General features: G+C 46.9%; 1 protein-coding gene across 3 annotated transcripts in view; it reads left to right on the forward strand.

The window, feature by feature from the left end:
- The window catches only part of rreb1a (ras responsive element binding protein 1a), a 51,675-nt gene extending 37,422 nt beyond the window's left edge, over nucleotides 1–14,253 (forward strand). For all 3 annotated transcript variants that reach the window (XM_063483706.1, XM_063483704.1, XM_063483705.1), the window contains 13 exons: nucleotides 925–1,066; nucleotides 1,152–1,297; nucleotides 4,396–4,585; nucleotides 4,676–4,969; nucleotides 5,570–6,029; nucleotides 6,120–7,770; nucleotides 7,854–8,029; nucleotides 8,250–8,441; nucleotides 8,552–8,713; nucleotides 8,825–8,974; nucleotides 9,179–9,309; nucleotides 9,632–10,355; nucleotides 10,577–14,253. In XM_063483706.1, coding sequence (XP_063339776.1) covers nucleotides 925–1,066; nucleotides 1,152–1,297; nucleotides 4,396–4,585; nucleotides 4,676–4,969; nucleotides 5,570–6,029; nucleotides 6,120–7,770; nucleotides 7,854–8,029; nucleotides 8,250–8,441; nucleotides 8,552–8,713; nucleotides 8,825–8,974; nucleotides 9,179–9,309; nucleotides 9,632–10,355; nucleotides 10,577–11,136 — 4,978 coding nt within the window. In that variant the 3' untranslated portion in view covers nucleotides 11,137–14,253. The remainder of the gene's footprint in view (nucleotides 1–924; nucleotides 1,067–1,151; nucleotides 1,298–4,395; nucleotides 4,586–4,675; nucleotides 4,970–5,569; nucleotides 6,030–6,119; nucleotides 7,771–7,853; nucleotides 8,030–8,249; nucleotides 8,442–8,551; nucleotides 8,714–8,824; nucleotides 8,975–9,178; nucleotides 9,310–9,631; nucleotides 10,356–10,576) is intronic.
- The last annotated feature ends 3,657 nt before the right edge of the window (nucleotides 14,254–17,910 follow it).

Raw genomic sequence — 17,910 nt, forward strand, 5'->3', positions numbered from 1 at the left:
TTGCTCCCGTTGTTGCTCCTCTCCCGGTGCTTCTTTCCTCTCCTTGTCCTTCTTTCTTGTGGTCATTACTTGTTTCCTCTCCTTCTCTCCTTGTTCTGTTTCTGGTGTGTGTGTGTTGATATGTGGACTTCAGCAGCTGTTTGCAACACACACACACACACACACACACACACACACACACACACACACACACTGGGTGATAAGGATTGTGTGTCAGCTGACTGGGCAGGTTTCCTGCGCTCTGATTGGCCGGCTGCAGGGCCACAGTGCGGTTTGAGCAGACTTTGCTCTCTGGTTGGCCGCCTCCTCTCTCCTCTTTTCTGATTGGTTAATGAGCAGCTTCCTGTCAGCTGCTCTCAGATCTGCTGACTGAGTGTGAGGACCTCTTATGGGCGTCCAGCTCGCTGCCTGACACCTATTTATAGATGCGGACTCCTCAGGCCCGCACCTCCCTGTGTGTCCTCCTCTAAACACTCATTACCTCACAGCACCTCCTCATCTCGTCCTGATGTCACCTCCTTTCTTCTCCCTTTCCTTCCTAAAGGTCTTTTCTGCTGTTTCTTCCTTTTTTTTCTGCTTTATTTTCTTCTTATTATTTCCTCTCATCTGTCCTTACTTCCTTTCCTGCCCACATTTCCTTTCCTCTTCTCCTTATCTCTTCACTGCTGTATCTTGTGACCTTGATGACCTTTACAAACGCACGCACACTTTCACGCACTGTCTCGCTGGCTGTTGTAGCTCCGCCCCCTCCTGTATCCATACTGTATCCCTACACACTCCCAGACCACTGACTGGTATCAGTTCTCGTCAGGCCTTCCCAGAATTCCCGGCGTTCCTCGTTAAATGAACGATGACTCCGCAGGTCTTTTGGGGTTTTTTGATGACATGCAGGTAAACGCCACCTACCTTCGTTTCTTGTTTCAGACACATGAAGATTCACGAGAAGGACCCGGCCAGCGGCCTGCTCCCCGTCAGCCCCCCCTCTCCCACCAAACGCCGCCGTCCGTCCGTGAAGAGGAGGCAGGGCCTCGAGGAGGAGAACGGAGAGGAGCCGCCCAACAAGAAGGTAAAAACACCAACGGGAGCATCGGCCATCAGGAAGGGGTGGGGTTTGTTCGGTTAAGGGAGATAACAAGTTGTTGTGTGTCGAGGTGGCGGAGGACGCGACGGCAGACGAGGCGTTGGCGGGCCGCGGCTCGGAGGAGGAGCTTCTGCCCTGTCCCATTTGCTTCAAAACCTGCAGCTCCAGACTGGATCTGGACGCGCACATGGACACCCACCCTGACACCGCCCTCAGGTACCGCCTTAACCCCTCCATCTTTCTTCTTCACCTTTCCTCTGCGCGTTTCCTCTCCTTCCCCTCTCTTCCCACTTCCTTTTCTTGTCTCCTCTTTTAAAATGGTTTTGCCTTTCTGGCTTCTCTCCTTGATTCCTCCCCCTTTGTCCTGTCCTCATTTCCTTTCATTGAGCACATTTACTTGGTTACTTTCTAACTTTACTCTCGGACACTCTGTACTGCAGTGTTTTATCCGACCTTTCAAATTAAGAGTTTAAATTAAAAAGTGTGTTCATGAATCTGGACGATGGTCGGCTGGGAGAGGGGACGAGGGAGGCAGAGAAACACTGGGGAAAAGAGAGAGAGAACTTAAGTGAAAAAGGAGGCTGTACCAGGAACATCTGTCACTATGGCAACACAACAGGGACAAAGTTTAACATGGAGGAAAAGAAGAAAGACAAGAGGGAAAGGAAAATTAGGAATCAATGTAAAGAAATAAAGGAAGGTGAAGGACACGAGGAAACAAGAAAGAGATGGAAAAAAGGATGAAAAGTAATTTACAAAAGTAAAGTAAAAAAGAAAAAACAAAGGAGAAACATCCAAAAGGAAAGGATGAAAAGCAAATAGACAAAGTGGCACTAAAAGACAAGGAAGGATGCAGTGAAGGAAGGAAGGAAAGCTGATGAGGAAATATGGGAAAAGGCAGAACTGAAGTAGGAAATGGGGAAAACTATAAAATACTAATAAAGTTCAAAAAAGGACTGAAATAGATGAAAAGAAGGAAGAAAGAACAGGACGTAAGGATGGACGGATAGACAGGAAGGGAAACAAGGAAAAGAGAAGGAAGGATACAAAGAAATATAAAAGCAGGACATGAACAGAAGAAAAAGAAGAATAAAGGAAGGAAAGGAAAGAAAGGAGAACAGAAGGAGCAGAGAAGGAAAGGAGGATGGATATGAGACAGAAAGAAAGGTTAAAGGAAGGATGGAGAGCTGTGAGGAAACAAGAAAGGAAGCAAAGAATGTTTGTGATGAGGGAGAGAAGGAGGCGAGCGGGCAGCGCTGAGCTTGTTATGGAGGAAGGAGAATATTTAGCTGTAAATCCTCCCTAATCAGCCGGTAAGAGGATCGAGTACCCTGCAGGGATGGAGGAGGATGGAGGGTAATTTACCTCACCAACAGGATGACGGGTGGATGTTCGGTCACATTAAAACCAGACGAAGACAAAAAGGTGGCGTTAAAGATCAAAGTGTCGATCTTTAGGTGTTGAAGCCATCAGCAGGTCGGGGCGATGCGTTAGTGAGGAAATGTGAAACCTCCAAGACGACGAGCAGCCGTCACATCACCTGCAGGTCAATGATTACAGACGAACTGTCTCTGTGACAAAGGCGTGGCCTCTTACATTATATTTGGGAGTAATAACACAGTTTGGCTGTATTAGTTTAACATTAGTTTGTGTACCCGCAGTACTGCCGCCGCCCACTTGGGGGTCTGCAACCCTCGATTTGGGAGCCACTGCTGTGAGGTCGAACGCTCGGGCCGCTCTCAGCGTCATCTCAGGCATACTCACACAGCACACGAGCAGTGAGAGCTGCCCCTCAGCAGGCTTCCTCAAGCTGACCAATCAGATGAAAGTGAGCTTGTAGAGGCACGAGCGCAGACACAGGAAGAACCGAGGGGTTGCACAGTTGCTCCAGCTTCCTGTTTCAGGCCATTGTTTTGGTCTCTTTGTTCGATCAAACGATAAAAAAACGACTAACCAACTCTAAAGTTTCTAAAAAATGGACAAACATTTCTCACAACATGAAGCGAGACGCACACGAAGGCCAATACTGTAGTTTGTAAACATGACCGAGGGATTCGTACTTGTTTAACGCCGTCACCTCAGCACCGTGATGCACGTTTCCATGTAATAAAAACATAAAGACCTCTAAACACTTAAAATAAGACTTTTTAGCATGATTACTTTGAAGGGTCAGAAAACACTGGAATTGAATGTTTTGCTTAAAACTAAAAATGATGACAATCAGCAGCACAGTGATCAATATTTCATCAGTGGGCTGATTGTTACAGAGAAGCTCAGCTCGGATGGATGAGGGCGGAGGTGCAGGTCTGGCTGATGGAGTTCAACAAGTGCTGCTCCACATATGGTGCAGACCCCCACCCCGACCCCCACCATCCTCTGACAGCGTAACTGAGGGGATTACACACACACACACACACACACACACACACACACACACACACACACACACACACACACACACAGAGGATGTGATAAGAGTGTGTGACTGCGGCAGACACTGAGCAGCTGTCCTCTCAGCGCTTAACGAGAGCCGGACCAACACCGGGTTATCACACACACACACACTTGTCTTTCTGCACGTGTGTGTGTGTCTTTAACCCGCTGAATAACCAGCAGTGTGATTTCCACGTATTAAACTGTTTCTGTAGTCCTCATGAGGTTCTAGGAGCTCCGTGAAAAGGTGAAGGACGAGCACAAATCAGCTCAAAGATCAAATCCTCTCTGCTGGTTTCAAAGTTTCACACAAACTTTACCACGAGGTTAATGAGTGTGCACCTTCAAACTGGAAAAACAAGAGTCAGGAAGGGACTAAATTACGTCATCACCTCCTCTTTCTCAGCCTGCTGGTCCCCACAAAAAAAAATGCTGGAGAAATGTCGCCTCCTGGTGGCGGGAGTTCAGAAGTTTTTCAAAATACAAAAATGAAGGACAATAAAAACTTTTTTTTTTCTTTTTTGGGGCAAACATCGAGGACCTTTCCTCTCCATCTTCCTAAAGGACAAAAACAACCATTTTTTAAAACAAACAAACAAACTCACTGTTTAAACTCTAGCAGATGTACAAAGAGCGGCCCTCAGAGCGAATGACTAACGGGATATTTCCAGTCGTTAGTCAGATAATCTGATGTTTGTATGAAGTTCACAGAGAAGTCTTTAAACCAGATTCCTGTTAACATGTGTGGGAGGTACTTTTCTTGTTTTTCAGTGACTAAATATTTTGGATTATTTGACGTTTTGTCCTTTTTCTGATTCAAGTCTGTCTTGAATTATCGCCTCACATTCAGGCAGCATTTTCTTCTGTGTTTGTGTTTGCAGGTGTGATCTCTGCTGCCTTTCTTTCCGAACCCATCGTGGTTTGCTGCGTCACAATGCGGGGGTTCATAAGCTCCTCCCCCAGGACCCCAGCGGCCGCCCTTTCATCCAGAGCAACCCCTCTATCCCCACCGGCTTCAATGACTTGGCCTTCATTGACTTCTCCTGCAAGAAGTTTCCTCACATTGCACAGGTGTTCATCCGTCACCGTGTTCCCGTGGATCGCTTCCTGGATGAAAATGTCGGGATTCAGAGTTTTAACGCCGTTTTTCTTCCCGTGCAGGTCTGGTGTGAGACGAATCTCAGACGATGCATCAGTAAGTTCCACCGGTTCGTCTGTGAGTCCTGCGACAAGGCGTTCCCCCTTCGCTCAGCCCTGGACCTCCATAAAACCAACTCTCACCCCGACAAACCCGCCACCACCAGCTCGGAGGATACCGCAGAGAAGGCGAAGGAGGAAGGAGAAGGTTCTGCAGAGAACGAGGTTGAGAACGACCAGCAGGACGCAGACAAAGAAGCCCTGCCTGCAGAGCAGTCCGACTTCCTGGAAGGGCTGGGTCTTCAGCACGTTTCTAAGGTATGTTTGGAAGTAAAAACATGGCACACAAGCACACCTTTCAAATTAAAAGCACAAACTGAAATAAGCATACAAAGAACTTTCAGTGCCAAAGAATAAAATGCAGACAGATCAGGATTGGTGACAGGATGTGATGGGATTTAGAACAGGAGTCTAAATGCTGGCGGTGGTGAAGATGAAGATTGAGGCTTGAATAGAGCTCTGGGTGAGGAGGGTTGCACAAAAGAGTCTTAAAGGGAGAATAACAGAGAGCAGAGATTTAAACCACGCCAAGCAGAGGCTGATGGGCGAGAAGAGGATTGGACGAGAGTGATGATGTCAGCGTTGAGATTAATAGCGTGGGAAAGCGAGTAGACATGTAAACAGAAAAGCAGCCGAACACCCAGGAAAGCAGAGCCATGACTTCCTGGTTGAACTTGTGCGTAAACTTTACGAATGTTAACCCAACTAGTACAAATGTTTTTACAAAGTATTGGTTTTTTGTTCTAGGGTCTTTAAAAGACTGATTTTTAAAAAATTGTGTGTGTGATCTTTGTAAAGACAGAAACAATGAATTTGAACCCAGCACATGTCCTAATGTTTCCTCTCTGTGTCCCTCAGGTGAATGCTGGTCCCACTGATGACGAGATCCATCAGGCCCACCTGGACAGCATCAAGGTGATACACGTGGAGCCTCCGTCCTCCAGCCTCCCCCAGGAGCCGGCTTCAGGCTACCTGTCTGGAGGTCTGGGATTGACTCTGGGGCTCGGCGTGAGCGGTCTGACGGCCCTCAGCATCCCCCTGCTGGAGGCCCCGGGCTCGGCCTTGCAGGGCCTCTCCCAGAGAGACGCCTTCAGCCTGCTGTCCCTGCAGCCCTTCCCCACCGGCTTCCTCCTGCAACCCGACGGGACCGCAACTGCAGCCAGCGCTGCTTCGTCAGGCGTCAAACCCGGAGAGGCAGGCGGTACTGGGATTATGGAGCTGGCAGATATCCAGCAGATCCTGAAAGTGGCGACTACCACACCAAATCAGATAGGACTCCCACCTCTGGCCAAAGCTCCAGGATTCAGTGGTGCTAACGGTGGGTGCTGGCTGGAGCCGGTTTATTACTCAAGCCTCTGAAAGTAGATTTATAACTCCCAACGCTCACCGACTGTTTCTCCTCCTGCAGGTCAAGTTCAGGGTCAGAAGGCGATGCCGCCACTGAAACCCAAACCTCCCATCAGCCCTCGCTCCAGCCTCACAACGACGACTCCTCCGCCCCTGCAAAGCTCCCAGCAGGCCTCACTGGGCTGCATCAGCCCCAGCCTGCCACCTCCCACACCTTCGCTCTTCAAAACGCCCTCCTCGTCCTCATCCTCAGCCGGGAACGGCGGGCAGATGGACGCGGAGTGCATGAATGAGGCCCACGCCCCCCTGTCTGACTCGCCGCCTGCTGCTACTACAGCTGTACACGAGGAGGTGGGACTTAGCGGAAGAAAGCCAGGAACCAAAGGCGGCAACAACTCGGGCTCGTTCCCGTGCCGTTTCTGCGACCAGGTGTTCGCTTTCTCCGGCGTGCTGCAGGCACACATGCGCTTCCACCTCGGCATCCTGCCCCACCAGTGCAACATCTGCGACTATGTAGCTCCTGATAAAGCCACGCTCATCCGTCACCTGCGCACGCACAGCGGAGAGCGCCCGTACGTCTGCCGCGTCTGCCATTATCCGTTCACTGTCAAGGCCAACTGCGAGCGCCACCTCAGGAAGAAGCACGCCAAGACCTCGAGGAAGGACATCGAGAAAAACATCAAGTACGTCACCTCGACAACCACGGCGAACATCGCAGCCGCCATCACCGCTGCAGGCACCACCTCCACCCAGGACGCGGAGACGGGCTGCACCGGAGCCGAGACCGTGTGCCGGTTCTGCGGCGAGGACCTGAAAACGTACCGGGCGCTGCAGATCCACCTGCGCACGCACAACGGCTGCCAGAGGAAACCGTTCGAGTGCCGACGTTGCGGCGCTGCCTTCCTAGCCAAACGCAACTGCATCCACCACCTGCTGAAGCAGCACCCTGAGGTGCAAGAGCGCGAGATCGAGGAGCACATCGCCACCCTGCTGCCCGCCACCGCCCTCGCCACTGCCCGCACCGCACCGTTGGCGCTGAATGGCATCAGCCAGCCTCCGATCCCGGTCGTGAAGGTGGAGGAACTGGCGAACGTCACGTATCCTGCAGAACTGGACCAGCCGCTCGACTTCTCCGCCAAGGGCCGCGGCGCTGGCAGCCAGACGGGGTCACCTGGGGTCAAACTGGAGAGCGTCGCCCCCACCTTCGACTGCGCCGACTTGGACCAGCCCATCGACCTGTCCATCCCCAGCAAGAGACAGCGAAGGGAGGCGGCGAGCGGCGGCGAGCTGAAGGAAATAAAGACGGAGCAGAGCGGCAGCAGCATCGTCGAGCAGCAGCAGCAGGCTTTGTCCAAGGACGAGAAGATGGCGAGCGGCCCCTCCCCGCTTCACCCCCACCCCCAGCTCGGCTGCTACCAGCTGCCCCCGGGCTCCACTTCCTCCCCCACCTCCCTCCCCAATGCCGCGCGAGCCCAGCGCCTCAAACCACTGCTCCCCAAACCCGCCACCTCTTCACCCTCCGGCACCCTCAAAGAGCTGCCGCCACTGGCCTCCATCGCTCAGATCATCAGCTCTGTGTCCGCCGCCCCAGACCTGCTGAAGCGCGATGCTGCCGGCGTCACTTCCTCTCAGGCCGATTCCGCCACAGACGCCCCCGTAGCCTCGGCCGGCCTGGAGGGACAGAGCGACGACGCCTCCGACGGACCCTCCAGGTTTGTGGGCGCCATTTCAAATAACTTTATTCACATTGCTGCTATGTTCAGCGCTCCCGCTGACTCCACCTTCTCTCCAACAGGAGGAGGCCCAGGAAGAAGGCAGCCGGCCTCGGCCTGAAGGAGAAGGCCGTCAGCGGCATCGACCTGGAGTCGAGCGGCGAGTTTGCCAGCGTGGAAAAGATGCTCGCCAACACAGACGCCAACAAGTTCAGCAACTACCTGCAGACAGGAGCTGCTGACCTGGCAGGAAAGAGAGGTGGGGGCAGGAAACTCAGCCCAGGAAACTTCTGGAACCAAAACTTACAGTTAAAATAATAAAAACTACAAATGAACCCTAATAAAAATATTTAAATATCAATAAAGGTAGAATGTCATTTAAATGTTCATTTATTTTAATCATCGATAATAAACATATCTGTTCTTTAGCAGGTTGAATTTTTTTCCCTTTATTTAATTCAAACTCTTTCTGTGAGCAGATAGCGACAAAGCAACAGGAGGGGAGGAGAAGGAGGGCGGAGCTAAGGAGGAGGCGAAGCCGGCGGCGGTGAATCAGCCCAAAGGAAAGAAGAACGCTTACTCCAACTCTGTCCAGAAGCTGACCTGCCCCTTCTGCCCCCGAGTGTTCCCGTGGGCGAGCTCGCTGCAGAGACACATGCTGACACACACTGGTAATGACCACGACACACACACACAAAAATGGTGTTGAACACCGTAACAGTACCGTCCGCCGCAGTGCCTGACTCCATGGAAACCTGGTTATCGTTTGGTCTTCACCCAGGTCAGAAGCCATTCCCGTGTCCGCGCTGCGACGCCTTCTTCTCCACCAAATCCAACTGTGAGCGCCACCTGCTGAGGAAGCACGGCGTGACCCACAGGACGCTGCGACGCAACGGCGCCCTCGTGAAGAAAGGCGGCGACGAAGGCTCGCATGAGAGCGCCGGTCAGAAAACAACCAGTTTTTATCTCTGTTACATCCACAGACGCGTCTCCCGCGGCAACCAACACAAAATGAGTTCAGAGCACTGATGCTCGTGTTGACTGTCTCCCACAGAGAGCCAATCAGAGACGGAGCAGATGGCACCAGAAGCACAAAACCTCAGCAATACCGCTTCATCTACAGACTCAGGCCCCGCCCCCACCGCTGATAGCACCACCCACTGTGAAGGCACACAGGAAAGCCCCACCCACAAACCAAGCCAAGGTAACATTTTAATAACGAGTCGTAAAGGAAAGTTTGGTTTCATGTGGCAGGAAGTGGAGCTGAAGTAATCCAGGGCTTCACTTTAGTGCCAGAGTCTAACTGCAGAACTGACCTGTTTCTGGAGTCGGCTCGTTGCAGGTGTCCCTACCTTGAAGATGTTAGGCACCTTTTAAATCATCGCCTAAAGCTGTTTTTGTGCTGCAGGTTTCAGCCCGACTCCTGGACCTGCCGAGCAGCAGGAGACGGAAACCACACAGCAGCTGCAGCAGCCGGACCAGCAGGGGGCGCAGGAGACCCGAACAGCACAGGGCAAACAGCCTCCAAACAGCAGCAAGGTAACATAACTGTGGGAACAGGTCTTTAAAAAGCCCCAGCACTAAGATACAAACAGTGTTTCTCTATAAAGCAAAATTATGGAGTAAAATATACGTAAACTACAGATTACACACACATTCGGATCACAGGATGTAAGATTGACGCTCATTTTTTGTAAATATTTAATTTTGTTTTTGTGGTCATGCAAACCTTCAACCATCCACCAGAGGGTGCTGCAGCACCTTCAGCAGCCTGTTCTTTTCAAATAAGGTCAATAAAAATAAAAAAGACGCCTCAAACATGTCATGTGATGATGTCATAAATGTTAAAACCCTCCTCCAGGTGGAGAGCACCGACGATGACGACTGCCACAGCAACAAGAGTCTGGACCTGAACTTTGGCAAGAAGCTCATCGACTTCAAACTCAACACGTCATCTTCAGGCTCCGCCCAGGACGAGCAGTCCTCTCAGCCCTCCTGCTCCTCCTCCTCTTCATCTTCATCTTCATCTGGACCCTCTACCTCCACTCCCCAAGCAGCGCCTGAGAGCCCAGAAGAGAAGGAGAAAGACACGCCCGCTTCCTCCTCGTCTTCCTCGTCCTATAGCCTCGCGGCAAAACAGCAGCCGGACTACAAACATGTCTGCCGAGTGTGTAAGAAGAGTTTCCGCTACGCCACCACACTCGCTCGCCACGAGAGGGCACACCTCTCAGAGGATACGCCGACTCCACCTCCACCAACAGCGGAGGAAGCCACTCCGGCAAAGGAGGAGGAGGAAGAGGCGGCGCCGGAGAACAAACCTGGCGACGAGGAGAAGGAGGCAGAGATGGAGACAGAGGAAGGAGGAGCAAAGGGAGGCGACAGTGAAGGAGGCGACAGTGGCGAGTCGGAGGAAGAGGAGAAGGAGAAGGAGGAGAGGAGCGACGAAGAGGCATCAGAACCAAAGAGCCTGGAGGGCGGCGAGTCATCCGGAGGACGCGTGGACAAGAGGAAGAAGATCTGCAACGTGTGCTCCAAGAGGTTCTGGTCTCTGCAGGACCTGACCCGGCACATGAGGTCACACACAGGTACGACACACCTGAGGTCACACACCTGAGGTCACACACAGGTCCGACACACCTGAGGTCACCTGAGGTCACCTGTGGCTGTGAATCTTGTGTTCTTTTTGTGGTTATACATTGAATGACATCGTGTATTAAAATGTTTTAACTTTACCTGATTGTTTTTGTTGTTGTTACCTGTATTGTCTTCCTCGCTCTGTCTGACTCCTCGCTCGTCCTGCCTCCAGGTGAGCGTCCTTATCAGTGTCAGACCTGTGAGAGGACCTTCACCCTGAAGCACAGCCTGGTCCGGCACCAAAGGATCCATCTGAAACCCCGCGGGGCTGACGGCTCCTCTGGCGCCAACGATGACGCCGGCAGCGAGGACGGAGACTCCTGCACCCCGACCCCGACCTCCACCTGCCCACCCTCAGAGAACGAGAGCGAGTGCGGGAGCGCCGCAGCCGGGATGAAGGAGCTGGAGGAGGAGGACGTGAAAGACGAGGGGGAGGAACAGAGCCCTTCGAAACCAACAGAGTCCGGTGGGGACTCGGATCCTGCGACCACCGTCGACTCGTCTCCCAGCCGCCAAGCTACTGACACAAAGACAACTACTAGCGCCGAATCAACATCTGACCCAAATGCCTCCAAAGACCCTTCTCACTCCTCCACCAGCTGCCCGCCAGGGGAAGCGGCAGCAGCCACCCCCACCCAGGGCTTTATCCAGGGGCTGCTGGAGATCCACGCCAAGCCCCCTCTGGAACACATCCTGCCCAACGGAGAGCCTCCTCTGGTGGGCGTAGAGTGAGGGCGAACCCCTAACCACAACACCGCAGTGCCATACGGTCAGAGAGACGCTAAACCATTGATGACGATGCAAAAACCAGCCCAGAAACCCTTTTTGATAGAGAGACGAAATCCTCGTTTTCTTGAAGTGCCTTACTACTAGTCCTAAAAGATGTTTTTGCTATATCTTTATCTGCATTATTACGGAGAATGGATCTAATTTTTATAGCTTTTTATGATGACAATGATTTACATAACATTTTTTTGTGCGGGGGAATCTATATTTCAGCAATAAAAAGAATAAAGTTACGATTTATTATTGTTCTAGATTTTTCTTAGAGAAATGATCAACTTTGGAGACGCCAAGAGACAGACAGAGACTGAGACATGGCATCCGCCATTCTTCTTCGGTATTTAAATTAAGAGCTGGACGTCACAACGCACGTGTCTGAACAATACGCTTTCACAACGTTTCGGATTTCCTAAATTAAAAATTCACCAGCCGCTTGTCCGGTTTGACCAGTCGATATTTTTGATATGTTTTGGATAAAACTGAAGAGCGAGGCGACAGCTGCACGGCTGCCGAAGCGGCCCAGATTCACCAGCAATGACCGGCGGCCACCACCGTCGACTGGCGGCCGCCTGCCACCGTGTGACCGAGGTAGCTTTTTTCTGTTTTGTTTTTGTAACTGGAAAACGCCTCACCGTTGTTCCGACTCTCGGCCGGCTCGGCAAAACACAAGAAAACATTCACGAACTTCTCAAAGTCGCATTTCTGTGTGAAGAGGAACTCTTGAAAGGGCAGAAAATAGTGTTTGTGTTCTCCGTGTTTCTTCTTCCTGGTTTTTTTTTTTTTTTTTTTTAAACCCATCACACTATTGATCCCTGAAGCCACCCTGTGAGTCGGCCTGTGTGTGTGTTCATAATTTCTCACTCATAATCATTCTCAGTTGATTCCATGTGTGTACAGAGAGTTAAACATGTGGCACGTGATGCTCGAGTATTTTCTGTTTTTCTGCATGTGTGCGATTACCAGTGACATTTAGGTGTAGGGATGGGAATTCATTTTCGTGGATTTTTTTATATATATGTAACTGAACAAATCAAAAGGTTTTGTGTTTGTGTATGCGTGTGAGTGTGCGCGACTCCCACCTGTCTCTCATCGTCACCCCCTAGTGTTCTTATAGGGTTTATTACAGGGCCTCCAGCGTGCTAATGTGTAATGCCGCTAATACCTGACTTAGGTTCAGTTTACCTCAACTTCTGCTTTTTAACTGCAACCATTAAAGCAACAGACGAGCAGCTCTGTAGGCAACCCTTTAAATCCTATGTCTTCCTAAGCTGGGCTAATGCTCTGCAGGCCAGGTTTCTACTGTGGGCCAAATCAAAGCAAGCCAGGGCTAACTCATTAGTGTAGCTTCAAACACGGCATGCACACTAACCCAAATAGAACCCAAATAGAAGCTAATTTAGTAGAACATAGAAATGGCAAGGAATTTGTTAATACCACGGTTAAAAACCAGTATGATGCTAGCTAGCTGTATTTTACCTACATTGGCATCAGCTTTTCTTCGGGAGCAATTAGACATTAGAAAATGTTAGGGTTAGCTTGGAAAAACTGACCAGAGCAGGCAACATAATAAAAACCCTAAGATATCAAAAATAGTAAAAAGGTAGTATTAGATGGCAATAACTGACTATAACAAAGCTAGCAACGGATTAACTTGGTTAAATAACTTGGTATGGTTAGTTGGCCCTTCTTATCACTAATATAAGCTTAGGTTTTCTTACTGGGTTCCAACATATTGCCCACAGGCTAAAAATGCTACAGGCTAGCTAGAATTAACCAGCCTGACCAGACTTGTGTTTACTCTGTTAACGTTGTGGTTTGGTTAGTTAGCTCTAGCTAGCTCTGATGACAAGGTTGGGTTTTGCTAATTGGATCCTGGGACATCACCTACCTTACTACCGGGTAAAAACATATCTTAACTAATATTAACTTACCGGATTAGATAAGACCAAACATGACTAAGCTAGTTAGCAGGATTTCTAGCTAAGTGTCAGCCTAGCTAGTCCTCTTACAGTATTATCAAGTGTTTCTTGAGTTGGCCCTGGACTTGTTTAGCACTGTTTGTCCCATTTTAGCCCCATCTTTTTTTCTGAAAGTACATGAGGACTTGTACCTCTTTTGTGTTCATCTGTGCTGATACAAAGAGAATAACTAAAAACGTTCAGTTTCTATTTGACATGTACTTTGCTTGTGTTTTGGAAACTATGTAGTGAGAGTTGGTTAGGGCTGGGCGATGAGGCTAAGAATCTGAGCGCAATTTAAAAAAACAAACAAATAAATATCAGTTGATAGTTGTTATTGTGAAAGCTTGTTCCTGCAATTGGGGAAAAAATGTATTTGTCTTCCGTAGGTCGACGTTTCAAGTTATGTATCTTGAAATTTCAAGATCCTGAAAAGTAACTTGAAAGTTGAACTTACCAACTCAAAATTTCATGTCTTGATATCTCTGCTTTTACTGAGCAGTAACCTTAAAAATCAAGATACTCAATAGTACTATTCAATTTTTGAAATATCTAAACTGAACTGTTAAAATTTTGACATACCTGTACCTGGCGATTACTTTTGTATTATTATTATTATTATTATTATTATTACCTGAAGGAAACAAGCTTTCATACGTAGTTACTATAATATAAATCAGCGCATTATTTATTTGAAGTTTAAAGGCCCGGTGCTTGAAAATGTTGACGTTTGCTGCTGGATAAGTCATATGGAATTGAGGGTCTGCGTCTACTAACAACACTAGTTTGGGACTGTAATTACTTTCTGCTATTTGAAGAAAAAATAATGCCTGATGTTAGCTGATCTGTTCATTCTCCAGATTATAAATTGCCAAATGTCATTTCCAAACTACTGAAGCAGAGTTACCTTTCTAACTGAGGATATCTTTGTCCTTCCAGCATTCGCAAAACCATTATTGAGCTTTTGTTAAATTTTTATTGAGTTTATACTGTGATAACCACTGTTGCTGTTTTATCGCCCAGCCCTAATGTGGATTTGTGGTTAAGAATTTGGCATTATAGACAATCAGTTAATTTTCAAAATGATCCCTTTAGCTGTACGTTGAAAGAGGAGCTAAATGAAGGGGTGGGAGGGATGGGCGGATGGGTCGGTTGGAGTGGGGGTGAAATCACAACACTATTTTGTGTTCCCGAACTGTATTACCCGCTGCACAAACAAACACAAATAAAAGGGCTAACGTCACCCCTGGACCAGCCTATCCAAACGAACCCATAACAGGAGGGCTATTGATCCTGATAGCGTGTATATGTTTTCTTTTTCATGTAAAGATTGATAATACTTAATAATCTTGTACATATTTTTTTTTTTTTTTTTTAATATCAAGCAACCTCATAAGCAAATCAAACCTCAGCGGCTCATAACGGAACTGTAGGCCAGCAGCAGTCAGCCATTTACTCGAGATATATTGAACAACCACAACTGAGCTGACTTGTAGCTGCCGTTAAGTGGCACTAACAACTTCCAAAACTACTACTACTATTAATACTATTAGTAATATTAGCATGGACTGTCGTAACACAATCAAGAGAGAAAGGGAGTCAGTTTCCTCCATTTTGTAATGTTTATATTTTTGTCAATACATCAAATCATTTGGGCCTCACAAACGTTTAATGAAATTTAGAAAGCTAAAGTATGATAAAAATGTAAAATTTTCCTTTTGAGCTGTTAATGAATAAAAATTAAATATTAGTTTCTTTCAAAGCCGAGCGAGTCCCAATACAGCACTCATTTCTCCGTTATTTTCAGCAGCTAACATCTCATCTAAAGCTGTGAAAACTACAACTAAAAATTATACATTTGCATTGAGATCATTTTGAATTGGAAAATACGAAGATAATCAAAAGCTTTTGAAAGTGTTTGGCTTTTCTTCTTGTTTTAGTGCCTTAGCAGTTATGTTGTTGCTCAAAATTGAAAAAAATTATTAAAGCTTGCAGGCTAGTGAATAACAATAATCCATCATGCTAGCTAGCTTACTAGCTTATTTATTGTTAGCTTAGTCAGCCTTGATTGATTAACACATTTGAATCATGTTTAATAAATGTAAAACAAACAAACAAACAAACTATGGAGCAGATTATGGAAGAAACTAGCTAAAAGTTAGCTAAAATGCTAACACCCTGGCTGTCGGTTTTTTTTTTTTTTTGTTAAGTAAAGATAGCGTCGTCTAAATAGTTTGTCAGCGGCTTAAATCGGCTTAAAATTTTCCATAATTGAAGCATTTCCTCAGAGTTTAATAGAATGTATCAGCATTTCCATAGATTTACTTCAGTAATGTTTTTTAAATGAATTTGTTCCTAAGCTAGATTGGTGATTTTTTTTTTTTTTTTTTTTTGGCAACTTTCCCACTCTAGTCAAAGCGAGTAAAGTTAACCATGATGCTAATCACAGTTGAGTTAATAAGTTTCGTGGCCGGGAGGAAATCCTCCCTTTCTCTCTGAACTGTTTCCTGTTTTGTTAGCTCCCTCTGTACTCCCTCTCCCTCTGGATTACGCGTTTGTGTGTGTGTGCGCACGGCCATATGAATACTGGACTTCCATTCGAATGCACGTGGACTGTTTTTAAATGTATTTATTTGGAGCCCAGGCGAGTGTGTCTGTCTGTGTGTGTGTGTGTGTGTGTGTGTGTGTGTGTGTGTGTGTGTGTGTGTGTGTGTGTGTTTAGTTTCTACAATGACTTGAGAAGAAGCCATGTATTAAGAATATCACATTTATGCTGCAGAACTGTTTTGAGAAACTGATGGTTTGTGTCGTGGACTAACTGGCTCACCATAGGTGCAGCGGGCCGGGGTGCGAATCGGACTAGCAATAAGAATCCCTCTGAATCCAAAAAGCTTTATGTAGATCTCCTGTATATGAGTTGAGAACAGATTGTTTGGGTCTATTGGTTTTATTGTGTTGTTAGTTTTTGTTGTTTCTTTTTTTTTTCTCTATGATATATAAATGCGTATAAAACTGTGAAAATCCATTGTGTTCAGTTAAAGGGTGACTTTTAGGTTAGGTTTTTTTTTTTTTTTTGCATGTTAATCTAATTTGTTCAATTATGGATGATTTCTCTTTTCTCATCACTTCTTGTGCTACACACACATATAAATATATATATATATATATATATATATATATATATATATATATATATATATATATATATTTATATGTTATAAATATGAAATTATATATAACCTCGCTCTCAGGGTCTTTCACGAATCCATATTCAAAATGCTTCATGTTCTTATTTCCTGAGTTGCAACTTGTCCTGATTACGTTGTCTCTCTTTTTTTTTTTTTTCTTTTTTTTTTAAAATAATGATTCAGAACTGTCAATCACTACATTTAGCACTTGACTGTGAACTTGTCAAAAACAAATGTGTGGTTGGATTAAAAGACAGACCCTCCCCCCTCCTTCCACACACACACACACACACACACACACACACACACACACACACACACACACACACACACACACACACACACACACTTGGTTGAAGTCCTCCTCTGGTTCGGTTTCGCCCTCCTGTGTAATGTTGCGTCCCGGTCAGAGGTCAAAGGGAACGTCGGAGAGGAGATTTCTAAACACACTCACACAAATGCTGGACCTCAATCAGAAAGCATTAAGACACAATCGTCTGAAAAACGTTGATTTCTTTTCCTCTGTGGTGGTTTCCCTCGTCTGTCCTCCCAAACATGACAGTGTTTCACAAAGTCAAGAGATGTAAACCTGTTCTGTATTCAACCCAATAAGAGAAAGCAATAAAGATTATATCAAGGAAAGGTGTGTGAATCAAAGACCGTCCACAACTTGGTCTTTTTTTTTTCTTTTTTGTCACAAGTGTTTAAATCAGTTTTAGGAGGCAAATGTTATGTTAAAAAAAACATAAAACCCCCAAATTCCAGTCTAGTTATTGGAGAAAATATCTGATCTTATTCAAATACAGTTCATATTTACATCACACTACATTGCATTGTGTTCTTTAACGCTGTAGTGTAGTATTTTTGCGGGATAGGAGGGTTTCTATCAGATTTCTAAAGTTTTATTTGTTCTCTGATAGACAAAAATATACTTCAGTGTTGAGTAAAAGTACAGCAGAGGACGGTAAAGTTGGTACTCTTTTCTCCATCTTGAAGGACCAGCGTCCCTGTAGAAGCACGTTTTGCCACTCGGCAGCCATCTTGGTAATGAATCTAGGGATTTATCTGGGTGATTATACTGAAGTGTCAATCTGAATGAAGGATTAGAGATCAATAACTTTAACATCTGAATCTGGCATGTACAGAATCATCGACCAAATCTGATGAAACAAACTTTTCTTTGAAGTTTCCTTGCACATGCAGTCACACCTTAGGCAAAGGTCTCGGCCCACACCACATTTCTTTGCCAGGAACATGGGAAATGGAAGGAGCAATTTACTGAAACATCTGCAAACATACATGAAGTTACAGCATATGAGACAAAAACGGAGTAAATAGACTCAAAAAGTCAGCACAGTCTGAACTCTCCAAGGCAGCTTTCTTTCAGGAGCAGCTCTCCAGCCTTCTTAAAGGACATTCAAAGCTTTTCTTTAGCTTTCAGCCGTCTGTCAATGATCCCACACTGCTTCAGTCATGCTGAGGTTCGGGCTCTGGGGGGGCTGATGATGTACTGCACTGCAAAAGAAAAAACTGAAGCAACTGACAATTTCCAGGTGTTACTGCACGCTACATCAAAG

This window comes from Pelmatolapia mariae, linkage group LG9 (genome assembly GCF_036321145.2).
Source record: "Pelmatolapia mariae isolate MD_Pm_ZW linkage group LG9, Pm_UMD_F_2, whole genome shotgun sequence".
NCBI classification, from domain to species: Eukaryota; Metazoa; Chordata; class Actinopteri; order Cichliformes; family Cichlidae; genus Pelmatolapia; species Pelmatolapia mariae.